The sequence below is a fragment of the Gymnodraco acuticeps genome, unplaced genomic scaffold, assembly GCF_902827175.1.
Source record: "Gymnodraco acuticeps unplaced genomic scaffold, fGymAcu1.1, whole genome shotgun sequence".
Taxonomy (NCBI): Eukaryota; Metazoa; Chordata; class Actinopteri; order Perciformes; family Bathydraconidae; genus Gymnodraco; species Gymnodraco acuticeps.
In genome coordinates this window covers 548,971-563,403 of record NW_022989748.1, presented here as the reverse complement: position 1 = coordinate 563,403, position 14,433 = coordinate 548,971, and the positions used below count along the sequence as shown (strand labels likewise).

Sequence of the window (14,433 nt, the reverse complement as noted above, 5' to 3'; positions counted from 1 at the left end):
ACAAGATCCACTACACCTCTATGGTACCCATGTACATGTACATGTCAAAATTCTTCCCAAAGGTCAAGGAATACCATGATCATAACACCAGAGGGAGCTCCACAAATCATGTGAAACCCAGATTTGGCACAAAAAAGGGGGAATACACGTTTCGCAATTATGCCACATCAAGGTGGAACGCTCTTCCCACAACTGTAAAGGAAAGTAAAACTATACTTACCTTCAAAACCTCTCTTAAAGAGCACCTTCGGGGGAGAGCATTGCAAAACTGGCCCCGGTAATGGTACAAATCTCAACCTGTCGTACAATGGACAGCTTCCCCCCCCCCATCTATGTATATACTCGCATTTTAGACTCTGTTACTAACTGTATATCTGTAGACTTGGTATGTCTTAAATGTCCGGTTAGGATGTATTAGAACGAAATCTAAAATGTAAATTGTAAATAAGCCATCTGTATGTCAAATATGTCTTATATGTCTTAAATGATATGATGAATTGGAAATGGGGGACCCTGATGTAAATAAGACGAAAGTCTTTCTCTGGTCTGCATCCCCTTAACAATTGTATGTTTTGAGTTGTACTGTACTGTACCCAATATACAAGCTGTTAATAAACTTTTCAATCAATCAATCAATCACACCACAGCGGCGCCGCCTCTTACTGTGCGAGAAAGCAATTGTTGGAACACCTGGCCGACAACCCATAGTAATAATAGTTTGTAGGTCAGGCCAACGTTATTGTATCGTATCTTATGGTATGGTATCGTTACCAGCTCTTTATGTATTTTATAAAAGATATACTCTAACGGCAAAATGCTAACTTAGATTGTGCTTTGTTTCCCAAAAATAGTCCTCATCCTAGGCTTTTATGAAAATGATTGCTTTATGGATAGACACAGTTTGATCCTACAGTATGAAATCTTATGCTCATAGAAGGCATTCGGCTGTCAGCTGGCTTATGGGGAACTCATAAGTGGGTATGTATGTATCTTATCTTGTATTGTTAAACATTTGTATGATAGCTAATATAAACAGTATGTTTAGCCTCATTTGACATTAGCCCAACTAGCAGCACAGAAATGAAGACCTCGGCCAAGACCATGCCCTATCTCGCAATGTTGTGAAAAACCTAAATGTGTAAATGTCAACAAGGAAATATAAAATGAGAATTGTATTTGATTGTTTCTAGTAAGCATACTGATGATTACCGGTAATTAGAGCTTGGTTTGCAAGGTGACACGTTAAAAGTTTTACTATGTTGGCTAAAGTGAGTTCCCACACACACATATACAGTAAATACACACACATCCACACACTGAGCATAAGTAATTGAACAGGCGTCGGCACAGTGTGGTGGCAACACCTGTTTGAAATGTATAATGAGCAGTCAGGGGAGAGGACCACACACACACACACACACACACACACACACACACACACACACACACACACACACACACAACACACACACACACACACACACACACACACACACACACACACACACACACACACACACACACACAGGTGTGTTTTCTGGCAGTGACTGAGCTCGGTTGCAGGTCAGAGGAAGGCTAAGAATAAACTGACCCTACTAAGTCACACACACACACACACACACAGACACAGACACAGACAGACACACACATGTAACTTTGTCTTTTGCGCACACACGCCTTCTGACTACCAAAAAACAGAAAAGAAAGGAAGAAAGAGAGGGCACAGAGGGATTTAATTACCTCTGGCGTGTGCATAATGTGAGTCCAAATAATGAATACATATAGATTAACTATGCTGCATATCAAGTGTATGTGTGTGTGACTTCCCACAGTGACACTGAATAAATTCCACTCGAGTGAGAGAACAACATACTGACAATAACGCACTTACATATTATTCATGTCTTTTCCCTCCTTCACTCCTTTCCTCAGTTCATTAACAAGTAATGTACATCTCTCTCTCTCTCTTCTCCTCCTTGTGTTTTTATCCACGTCCCTGACTCCTTCTCCATCCATGTGTACTGCACTGTACTGAAACACATCTTTGGGTCAGAATGAATGTATGCTACAAAGCATTGATAAAGACATTTACAAACATTATAGTTTAATTCCCATTTCAAGTGTTTCTGAACTATTTGATTTTGGATAGAGCCAGTGCTGTTTTGCAAAACTGGCCCCCTGCAGGTGGTTCTTATTACAAGTAAACTGATATTGTGTCTTTATTTCAGAAATCATCCACTTGTTGAAGTATAAATGAGCAAATATGAGGAGGGGAAGTAAGAGAAAAAGGATTTTTTCTTGATGGTGTCACATTATTTTCTATGAATAAGATATTAATACATTGAGGTGAAGCCCCCTTTTTTCTTCACTTCCTTCTCCTCTGCTCTTGTCAGTTCAGCTCCAATGCCTTTCAGATTTTCCAAGAATCTGAAGCAGCACCTGGTTTACTCTTCCTCCATCTACCCCTCCTCTCTCCTGTGATCCATCTACCCACTTTCTGCACTTTTCCCAAACTTTTCAGAAATCTCATTCCATCAGACAGGATAAACAAAAGTGACAGATTAATGCAGGTGCGGTGTGGTTGCTTAAATGCGCCGAAATAGACCAAATGGTTAAACATAACTATTACGCAGCACCACGAAGGAAGACATACTGTCAGACAGGAGAGAACAGAAGGAGGTGTGGAGGGTGAGTTATGTCTGGGTTGTGATCCAGCTAAATTGCCTTGGCAGAAAGTCCCTTTTTCTCTGAGTAAAGGGTTAGACAGAGATGAATGGATGGAGAGGGTGAGGGGAGGGATAGAATAAGGAGAGGGGGAGAGGTAATAAAGAAGCAGTGGAGCAAGATAAGAGCAAGGAAAGAGAGAGGAATGGTTTGAACAGGTAACGGTTAAAGACTGAAAGGAGGAATATGCTAATCAGGAGGGTGAAAAGGGAAAGAGGAGAGTTGACAGGGAGGTCAGGGAAGAAGGGAGGATGACAAAACCTCAAGAAATCTAAAATGATACCAAGCAGAAATGCAGGGGGATGGGAGAAAGGGGGAGAGATGTTGAAGAAAGCCAATGAGAAAAAGGCTGAAAATGGCTACACAGAGGAAATCCAAGGTCAATGAAGAGCAGACATTTAATGAAGAGAGAAAAGGGGAGGCAGAGAGAGGAAAGAAACAAGCGAGTGCAGCGGATAAAAGCAGCTTTACATTAGCGGGACAAGGGGCTCAAAGGCACAATGATGAAAAGAGAAAACACAGAGGGGTAGCAGCAAGAAAAAGCCATGAGAAAATAAAGAGGGGGAGGGATATCTTAAGAGAGCACATCCTGTTTGCCCTTTCTTTTTTGTTGTGCTCGTGTTTGTCCATCCTCCCAAAAAGCCTTTAAAAAGAGCAACGCCAAAGCATCTCTGATATCATCACTGCTGAAAGGGCAGAATCATATCCAATCCAAAGAGATTTCATATTGAAAAGGCATAATAGAAAAATAGCACAAAATGAGGCCCAAATGTAGCAAATAAAAAGCAGTATTTAGGTTCTTTTGTTTTACCTGTGCTGAAGAAGTAGTGTGTAACTACTCAACAAAAAGCACACTTTGTAGTTCTGATCAATGCATGCTGCAAGCTAAAAATGGGTGTAGGTTATTTAAACCTCGGTATGGTTCTCAGAAGCTTCACAAATACAAGCTGTAATCACTGTTCATCCGCAGCCAGAGGAGGAAGATGCTTATCGATGCTCTTTGTTTACTCTTGACCCACAAAGTTAGAATACCGCACCCTCTGATCTCTGTAATCGTAGCAAACAATCTAACAGTATCTTATTTAGTTTTGCACTAGAGACTATTAATGAGCTTCCAGAGGACATACTGTATATCTGTTTGTTTTGCCTACCTTGGCTCCCTCTCACCCCTCTATCAACGTTTCCTAAGCTCACTAGCTTGCTTTACAAGTAGTGACTGCATCATTGTACACACACACACACACACACACACACACACACACACACACACACACACTTTGCCTTTTTAGTAGACAAGACAAGCCTCTTTTGTACTCATACTCATGAGAAGAGGTGCAAATTAACAAGTAAAATGTACTAAAACACTGAATTTACAATTTTGAGGTTTTTTGTACTTAACTTCATAGAGAAATAGTGTCCTTTCTACATCTACATTGATCTAAATATCTAATAGATAATGAACTCCTGCTTTACCAGCTTCCAAATTAAAGTGATGAAAACATTAATGAAGGAATAATTATAATCTAATAGCATGTTTTCTTTCTCCCAAGTCTCAAGGCCTAAAGCCAGGTTGGTCGTTACAAGCATAGATGTTCGAGAGCACACACATATCGGTTGATATATACTCCGTCTTCCCAACTTCTGTCCCCTAGAAACACAGCACACATATTTGTATTCATATAATTGTACCCTAACATCTGTCCAACCATGAATCAAACAGCACCTTGAGGAAGAGGAAACAAGCAGAAAAGTCCTCATTCTCTAAAACTGTACGTATACACACACACACACACACACACACACACACACACACACACACACACACACACACACACACACACACACACACACACACACACACACACACACACACACACACACACACACACACACACACACACACACACACACACACACACACACTACTTTCTTTATGGGGCCCCAGGAGGCGCTGAGGATACTGCATTCCCAACCGCTTTATGTATTGGTCAATTTAACACCGCTAACATCAGCATATTAAAAATGCATGCGCCCAAGGACACAAGAGTGTGTGTGTGTGTGTGTGTGTGTGTGTGTGTGTGTGTGTGTGTGTGTGTGTGTTCACGTGTGAGAAAACATTTGAATGCAGAGTAGCCTACCTTGAAGAGTGGCATTATTGCGCTGTTATCTGCTTTAATAGAGCTATTGATACCGCAAATGCATGTTTCACACTCAATTAACCTGAACAGCCATTTCTGAATGAGAGTCAATCACACAGAAAGGAGACAGTGAGAGGAATGGGACACTAAAAGTATGTCAGTCACCTTTGAGTGATGTAAAAACCTGATTTTAATGAATACAAAGTTTTTTTTTATTCGACTTTGGCAGAGGTGGGAAAAGTACTCAGATCTTGTACTTGAGTAAAACTAGAAGTACCAGAGTGAAGGAATTCTCTGTTACAAGTGAAAATCCTGCAATCAAAATGTGACTAAAGTACAAAAGGATTGGCATCAAAATAAACTTAAAGTACCAAAAGTAGAAGTACTGGCCCGTTTCAGAATAATATATTTTATATGTTTTGATTATAATGATTGATCATGAAAGTGTTCTCAAAGCTGGTAAAGGTGCAGCTAGTTTGAATGACTTTGTATACTGCAGGGTAGCTTGTGAATTTACTCCAGGTGGAACTAAAGTCTGATTTAAGACTTGATTATATTTCAAAATCTGCAAAGTAACTAAAGATATTAGATACATTTAGTGGAGTAAAAGTACACAATTTACCTCTGAATTGTAGTGGAGTTAGAGCTGCTCGATTATGGCAAAAATCATAATCTCGATTATTTGGGTCAATAATTGATGTCACGATTATTAAAAAAAATCCATTTACTTTGAAAACATAAATTTATTGGTGAAATTTTTTTTGAAGTATATTTTTAACAGTTAATTACCCTGAACTTTAAGCATACAGTAACTCAACTGAAAAACCAATAAAAAAAATAATTTATAATTAAAAAATAATCGTTATATTTCGATAACGTTGTTTTCGTAATCGTTGCAAGCCATAATCGTAATTGCGATTAAAATACGATTAATTGAGCAGCCCTAAGTGGAGTAGAAGTACAAAGTAGCAAAAAATTGAAATACTCAAGTAAAGTACAAGTCTCTCAGAACTGTACTTTAGGACAGTACTTGAGTAAATACTAAGTTACTTCACACCACTGGATTTCGGGCCATTGGTCAAGTGTGCCTATATTCACGGTTTAGTAACAGTTCCTGTACTCACATGGTCTCGTCGTTCTGGAACTCCAGCTTGCCGGCGGACACTTCGTAGTCCTCTCCCGCTCTAGCGCTGCCATCCACGGTTCGGTAGGGGACAGCCACCAGGCCTCGGGCCCCCGAAGTCCTCAACACCTTCAGCTCCATCACACCCATGCTCTCGCTCACCTTCTGACTGCCGGCCTCAAAGGTAAAGATGCCTAAAGGGAAGAAAGAAAGAAGAAACATTAAGAAACATTAAAGTGTGAAAGATGAGGTTGATAAACACATACGCTCACTCACTACTTTGCTCTCGAGTGTGTGCTGTATATAAAGTCAAGGGGATAATAGACTACCTCCCACTCTCTCTAGATAAAAGGAAATGAGCATCAGGTAAACGCCCACGCTCCACTTAGTCACTTTAATTGTCTTTGGTTGTTTTCAAAGTACTGTGGCTGAAAAGTGGTGACACTGAGGGGACCTTAGCAATACAATAATAGACCCATGTGGATTTAAAATAACGCTGGATGGGTGCAGACACTTTTATTAAAACCAGTTCTACTTTTGACACTGTCTGTTTTGCATGATCTAGGTATAGGCAGAACAGAAAATAACATTTACTTCGAAAGTGAGGAGGATTTAAATCGTCAAAATTCTGTTCTCCTCTGTCTTTCAAACGTAACTAGATAAATGGTAGGAGGATTGTATTTAAGTAAGATAGATAAGATAGAAAAACCCTTAAAGAGGAGAAATGGAAACCAAGCAGACCGATCCATCTGAATTGTACGACTCAATAAGAGAGTTGCAAGTCTGTTTTTGTGAGAGACAAAAAACATTAATCTCTGAAAAACAGTGCTTGAAGGTTCAATGTTTTCCATTATACATTTAAACGGAAAACTTCTAAATACATACTTTTTTTCTACACAAAAAATCATCACGATTCAATAACGTAATCGATACAGAATCAGACCATTAGGAGAATCTATAATTACAGGGATATGAATAAAATCGTATCTATTCCCATCAAACGTTATTTAGGGGTTCAATTACCTGCGTGATCGTCATCGTAGATGGTCACTGTGGCGCTGTGGTTGTCCCCCAGCACGGCTTTGGGGGCGACGCTGGCGTCCTGCGGGGCGGTGCCGATCTCCGGATATCCAACCAGCCGAGGGTTACTGAGGTGGACGTAGAAATACTCATCCTCCTCGAAGATGTCATCGTCAATCACTCCGACAGTGATCTCTGGGGAAAGAAATGTCATTATAGGTTGGGACAGAATAGTTTACTGTAGTTAGTGCTGCATATTTAATCCAAATTGAGGAAAATACTTGTTTTGGTACAAATCTTCTTATAAGGGTCACACCATGATAACTTTGATACAATTTTCAAGCGATAAATGTTTCAATTCCCTCCTATATCTTTAAAGATATCAAATTGCAATATCAGGCCAAATAATCACAATAAGTTATTTTGTTCTAAACAGTACAGCCTTAGTAGGATTCTTCTTTATGAAATATTATTCCAAAAAGAACATTTTAGCGTTCCCTGTGGATGATCTGATCTGTTTGAGCCTCAGTCTAAGCGATGTGTTTTTGTAAACTATGCCATACATTATTGCCGTGAGTTGTTTTTTTACCTTTGAGGGTCTCTCCCGGCTTAAACAGCAGCGTTCCCTCTGCAAACTCATAATCCGAACCTGCGTTTGCTGTGCCGTCCTCTGTGCGATAATCCACCTGGGGGAGAGCGGAGCACACAGAGAGGGGAGGCGGGTTGAGACCATGGTAAAGAGAGAGCCCTCAGAAGATAAAACAGAACGGAACGGAAAAGGGCAAATAAACACAAAGGGAAAGGAGAACATGGAAAAAGAGACGGAGGCAAACAAGAAGAGGAGAGGCATTTGGGGAACAGAGGAAATTCAAGAGAAAGTGCTTCATTAAACTGAGCCCTGTGGTCAGACACAGTGTGAAAATAAACACTTTGAATATAGTACAACAAAACTTCCCCTGTATCCTCTCCATCTGCCCCCATATTAACACCCTCACAAATGCACCCTCACTGTTTAGAATCAGATAACAGATTGTGTCGTCTTTTCAGAAATTCCCATTACTTCATACAGACGTACTGTGTATGAAAAGCTGACTCAGTGCTGGGGGCGCTTTTATTCCTATTCTCTTCGCACTCGCTCCGCTCTTGATGAAATGCGTGTGAGTGACACAACTCTGAACCCTTTTTTACATGTGCCTTTTATTGCAGGGACTACTCTATACTGAGGATTCACTATATTTCAGATTTTTTTAAACATGAAGAGACATTATGACATTTTGGAATTATGATTGTGTGAATATAATAGCAGGAAATGAATGAATTGATGAGTGGGTTTCTATGTTATGTATATTTTAGAAAGATGGGCAGCCGAGAATATAGCTAGGCTTTTTAACTGTATCACTGTAGGTTTAACGTAATTAAAAGTATGCCTTTTCCTATGGCACCTAATTTATAAAATACAGCACATTGTATTTGATGAATCCCTCTGCTAGGAAACTGTTCTTTTTGGTATGGATGGACAGGAATGTGGTTTCCCATAAATCATTTTGCCATTTACAAATGATTTAAGCAGACTTCAAGCTACTATAATCTTTTTTCTGTATTGGCTCAAATGACTTACTACGGTTTTGCTCATACTGAGAAACCCATATTAAATAATGATAGTTTTAACATGTAGCTCTTTATTTTGGTTTTCCAGACTAACTTGACTTATCTGTGTTGTATTAATATGCAACATTCAGCTGTTTTCAACTAAAAAGCTATACAAAGAAGCTGTAAATGCCTGCTTGGAACTAAATGGCAAAACAAAAGTAAGTACTCGCTGACATTTAGCAGATTAAGAGATGCATATCTTTCCCGGGAATTTTTGGAGTTTAAAACGGTGCTTAAAGAAGTTGAATATTGGACTTAATCCATCAGGTGGATACGAATGAAAGCTAATGATTCTCCGTACCTGCTGTATATCAAAAAAGCCTACTTTTTTACATCATATTAGCTATTTTGGCTTCAAAGGTCTTTTAAATGTTATAGCTTTTTCCTGCTGCGGCACAAGCGGCACACAAAGTCTCTTAATGCAGCTTCAAATGAGCGGTTAGCTTTATATATAATGTTTTTAAAGATATGTCTAAGTGTCGGTAGCTGTTTTAGAATGGCTGCCTCGTGCTAAAAGTGCTAAGCTTTTTATGAGTATATTTCTTTGAACTTTTCTTGTATAATGAAAAGGCTGGGACTGTTAATAGATTTGTCCAGCTTTTGACTGATTCAAGTGCGACATCAAGTACATGTAACCACATTGTGAAAGCATTTGCGTAACGATAATCATTTCTGCGTCTGCACTGCTCTGACACGCTGTCTGAAGAGCCTGTGTGGGCTTAAAAGGCCACTTCACTTTATAAAATCAGTTTCAGTGGACGGCAGACTGAAGCCATGCCATGAACCGACCTCTAAAGGTAGCTCTGATGCTACATCATAGTCTCCTTTGAAAAGGAAGTTATGATTTGGTTTGGTGTGTCTTTTTTCAGGAGGACTACGGTAAAAGAAAACAGCCGTGATATTGTATCATGGTCCAAGGGATAACCCATTACATTTTGGATCTGAATCATGCTGAGGATACACATATTATTCTTTCAATTCCATTAACATTGCCTAATAGGGCATGATCTATTCCGAGGAAGTTTTATGTGTATATGGGAGAATAATAGAGGAGACACAGCCATGCAAGGCCCCTGCTGTATTAACATGCAGATCATTTCACTGATACAGATTTCTGTCTCTGACTTAAAAGAAAATCTGTTATTCCGAGTATGAGGCCAGTGTTAAGATCAATGAGCCTTCCCCAATGGATGTTTTTTTATCTTTTTCTTACAGCCTGAACAGAAATCGAAAAATCTGGAGAATAAAGTGTTTAGTATTGTGTGTCCCCGCTCTTCTTTATCAACCATTTCTGTTATTTACCAGCTGTCTGAATTTTTTTAGAGATGAGAACAAGTGAGGTCAGGTCAGAGCAGATTTCTGTGGTCATTTTTCTGAACTCCTCAGTCTTGCATGAACACCACACCCACCTTGACAGTAACTCCAGGGTCTCCTCCGTGTCTGCCCACAGTCAGTTTTAAGGAGCCACAGTTTTCGAAGCACTGGTACAGAGCGGGTTCAAAGTCCATCGTGATGGTGTGAGGGTCGTCCTCCTGCGCCTGCGTCTCATTGCTGCTCACCACCTGGAAATAAGAGACGGGAACAAATTAAGATGTGAGTATTTTATCTGTAAATAGTGGTGCTGAGGGGAGATGATGTGCATCCCACCTTGCGGGCCTGGTCGGCGGCGTGCTTCTTCAGGATGTTTCCAGCTCCGATCATCATCCTGGTTGCCTGGATACGATAGAACGCTCTGCTCTTCTGCTGCTGCATCAGGACCTGATCAACAAAACCAATCAATTAATAACAAATCTATTGTATTGATCATGTTTTGTTTCACCTCCAAAAAAAAAGTCCTTTTATAAAAGCTTCCACGTTTGAATTGGAAGCTGCAATTTCAAGATTAAGCAGTGAATCTCTTTTGGGAATTTTTTTCCTCAGGGAAATTAGTAGTCAAGGGCTTAGAGAGTTACTGAAGGACGTTTTTTAAAAATGGGTGCTTGAAGTTTGGACCTAGATCCTGCGCGTATTGATGTTGGAGCTTCATATTTATAACTGTTTTGCTTTGCAGGGATTTTGGGCCAACCCAGAAGTTAGCTCTAGTTACTTTAATGGGATTTTCCATTGGATTTTGGAATATTGCAAAAAGCAAACTGAGGACAACAACATGTTATTGTTCTTACATGTTTTGTTCAAAAAATTATGTTTACAGATGAACACCACCTCTATGATTTCTTACATATAAATGGCCAGAAGTAAAGAGCTAAAGGCCTTTAAAATAATGAAAAGCCTCAATTCTATGTTTCGGGCATCCAACCAAAAATATTTCCTTGATCACATTTCCTTGAACAATGTGACATTGCTTCCTTACTTCCCTGTTAACAATGCACAAGACTGTTCCGCTGCAAACATTTTATCTAATGGGCTTCATCAATCTATAAGCACACATTTCAATAAAAGTGTCTGGCTGAATAGGAATTTCATATTCTAGCGATTTACCAACTAAATAGAACATTTAACTTTAGATGTGGAAATCATTGGCTTAAATGTGGCCTCAAAGGAACACTGAGTTTTTGAAATTGAAGGAAAGAGAGCCGGCAATATCCCTTCAGAATTCTCATAAAATCTGCATCACTGTGGAGGGATGTAAGCTGTAATTGTAAGTTTAGTTAAAAACGTTATCAGGTTTAGCTGGTCTAATTGAATGAAAGTCCAATTCCACCATGGGGAACTACTGTTCAATGTAATGATTCGTTAAGACCACACTGAACTTATTTTGTCCACTTGAGTTTACTCGTCTAGCTGCCATTTTTATTTACAGAAAAAAGCCCAAGCGAGGAGCTGCAGGGAGGGAGGCTTGAATTCAAACAAACATCTGGCAGTTTCCCAGTGCACCTTGGGGTGCTTTCCTCTCCTCTCCTTCATTGCCAAAAAAACAAAGACCAGGAGCAACAAATGGTGGAGGAAAGGCAAGGGAAGGAAGAGAGGAAAGTAGAGAAAGAGGGAGCAGCAGAGACTTGGATAGCTTCCACAGTTCATCATCAAAGGGTGCAAAACCAGACAAGTCCTTAATGTGTCAGTTTGATTATAAAAATAGTTTTTAGCGAGTGCAAATATTCAAAAAGATATGAGTGTGTGAAAACCATTTATTAGTGACTGCTTTCTATTTGACCAGGGATGCGAAAAAACCACATTGACTATCTAAAACCAAACTAATGCCAAATTAAACCATAAGTACAATTTAGGACAAAGCACTACATTTTCATGGCTAATCAATATATTTTAAGACATCGTATATCTAAATCCCCCAAAAAAATCTTAACACATGGTCCACTTACTGTCTCTTTTTGAAATGTTAATAACATGACCCAGTCTTATATGAACTCAGCTGTAAGCTCAAATAAAGTTAACAAGTGGACCTTGGGTTACATTTTTTTGTCAAGCTACAGTATGGCTTCCAAGGCTATGGAGGAACTTACACGCTCACTTATTTGATGTTAATACAACTTACCCCGAAAAAAACCACCTGGATCTCAGAGGGGTCGTCTGTTATAGGGCTGTCAATCAAGCCAACCGCCAACATGCTCTCTGCAGACTAGTGGTTTTATCAGCACATGACATTACATGAGGGGCTGAAAAACTGTATTGGTATCTTTATATGTGTACTTATCTAGACAACACTCTAATGACTTCCATAGTATGTTCTTTTTATTTGGTGTGTATGCAAAGTTGGGTTTTGATTTTCTTTCATGTGCATGTAGGCAGTTGTTTAATTTATTGAACACCTTTTAACTTGCTCTGTAACAGTTTGAAATGTTCTCTGTATCCCTGCTATCACTTAAAACACCTTGTTAACAACTGAATGTGTCAAAGCGTCAACTCTAACACAGTCACCCCTAGAGGGGTCGCATATGAAATGTGTGACATGATGTAATGTCTCATTTAAGATAAATGCAGGGCCTCCATTATGAGCAGCAACATCCAAATACATTCAATTGTGGACTAAAATCAAATATGTATGTCTTAGAGAAGCTTGACATTATGGTGAATATGCTTTTACTTGCTGGGATTTAAATAGGAATTGATACCACTTTCGTGTTTGGACAGGGGAGATAGAGCCAGGAAGCCATTAGCTTAGCATGAAGAAGGAGATAAGCTTATGTTCCCGGGGTCTTAGGTTCTTTATATAAACTAACATGGTAAGGGATTATTAAGGGCCATATTTGCAGTTTAGATTACAGGTGAATGAAATTGAAATAGATGTTTCAAATGTAATATTGCCGGCAATTTTGAGGGGGTTTTTTTGTCCAAAAAGCTATCCATGAAGTCGCTGTGCCTGGCTGCTGTTTGCTAATAAAAGATAAAAAATGTAACTTTCTATAAAACCATAACTTGAAATACACTTTTCAAAATGACTACAATGTCTCTTTGAACTTTGGACACAGCCAGGCTACCTGTTTCCCCTTGTTTCCAGTCGTTATGCTAAGCTAAGCTAATGGCCTCCCAGTGTTATATTCCACAATAAATATTGAATATGAATACATTATAATATTAGCACACTCCTCCAACCTGATAATTAGCCATCTCGATCAGCTGCTCCATGTCTTTATCCGGGTGCCTCTGCTTCAGATCCTTCAGCGTCTTCGCCATGTCCCTCCTGGCCTCATCTTGTCCGTCCTTCGCTCCGTCTTCCATCATCCCTCCGTCCATCCCACTGTGAGAATTCAGTGCCATCTGTCCGTCTAGCTCCAGCATGTCCATCTTGGTGAAACCCCCCGGCCCCAGGGCACCTCCTCCGGACATACCCATGGCTCCATCCGGCCCTCCCTCGGTCTCGATGATGATGCCGTGGTGCTTGTCGGCGCGGTAACGCTTGCGGACGTACTTGTAGAAGAGGAGGCGACGGTCTGCCACCCAGGCCTGGCCCACACAGAGCGGGAAGAAGAGGAAGGTGAGCACTGCCTCCCAAACCTAGAGGAGAGGAGACACAGTTAACACCTTCTTCTTCCCAAACTTTGCTCTTATGTAGCCTTCTGTATATTCTCACCTCCACCTCTCCCGGGGAAAAGACACTCAGAATCAGGTAGAGCCATATGTAGGCGAAGATACTCCAGGCTGCCGTGACGAAGAACACCCGAAGGTGTTTGATTTTACGCGTCTCTCCATCGGGTACCACGTACACACACAGGGCGATGATGACGAACATGTTGAAGGCAGCGCTGCCCACGATGGTGCTGGGACCCAGAGAGCCGGCCTCAAAATCGTGACCACACACCTATAGACGGGGTGAAAATCAGATGACTGTGTTCCCAGTACGCTCTGTGCATCAGGTAATCTAATGCGTAACCAGCAGGCTCATAATGTGCTCACCTCAATAACTGACAGCAGTATCTCGGGGGCGCTGGAACCCAAGGCCATTAAAGTGAGATTAGAAACGGTCTCATTCCAGATCCTGACCGTGGCGGTGGTGGTCTCACCATTCGGCCTTTTTATAGTGATTTCTTTCTCCTGGGAGGTTATGACCTGCGGAGAAGAGGAGAGGAGAGGAGAGGAATGAGAAGGTAAGAAAAGAAGAGGTTGCACCAAATGAAAAGGACAGGAGAACGATGAAGTAAAAGGAATGAAAATCAAGGAAATGAAAGAAGAGCGAGGGATCCACCAAATGAAAATAAGAGGAAGTAATAGGGAAAGAAAAAATATATATATATTTTAGAGAAAAATGAGCCATGAAACTTATTATATTAAGGATAACTCAAACTAAAAGCTAGTCAAGGTCACACAGATAGAGAAATTGTCATA

General features: G+C 40.2%; 1 protein-coding gene across 8 annotated transcripts in view; it reads right to left on the bottom strand.

The window, feature by feature from the left end:
- slc8a4b (solute carrier family 8 member 4b) overlaps positions 1-14,433 on the bottom strand; it is a 119,445-nt gene that overhangs the window by 41,570 nt on the left and 63,442 nt on the right. For all 8 annotated transcript variants that reach the window (XR_004569743.1, XM_034223504.1, XM_034223583.1 and 5 more), the window contains exons 5-12: positions 14,005-14,157; positions 13,682-13,909; positions 13,204-13,605; positions 10,303-10,413; positions 10,065-10,217; positions 7,595-7,691; positions 7,009-7,200; positions 5,987-6,179 (exon numbers count right to left, since the gene is read on the bottom strand). Coding sequence is in view for 7 of the 8 variants with exons in the window: in XM_034223504.1 (XP_034079395.1) it covers positions 5,987-6,179; positions 7,009-7,200; positions 7,595-7,691; positions 10,065-10,217; positions 10,303-10,413; positions 13,204-13,605; positions 13,682-13,909; positions 14,005-14,157 (1,529 nt within the window). In the remaining variant the exon portion in view is untranslated. The remainder of the gene's footprint in view (positions 1-5,986; positions 6,180-7,008; positions 7,201-7,594; positions 7,692-10,064; positions 10,218-10,302; positions 10,414-13,203; positions 13,606-13,681; positions 13,910-14,004; positions 14,158-14,433) is intronic.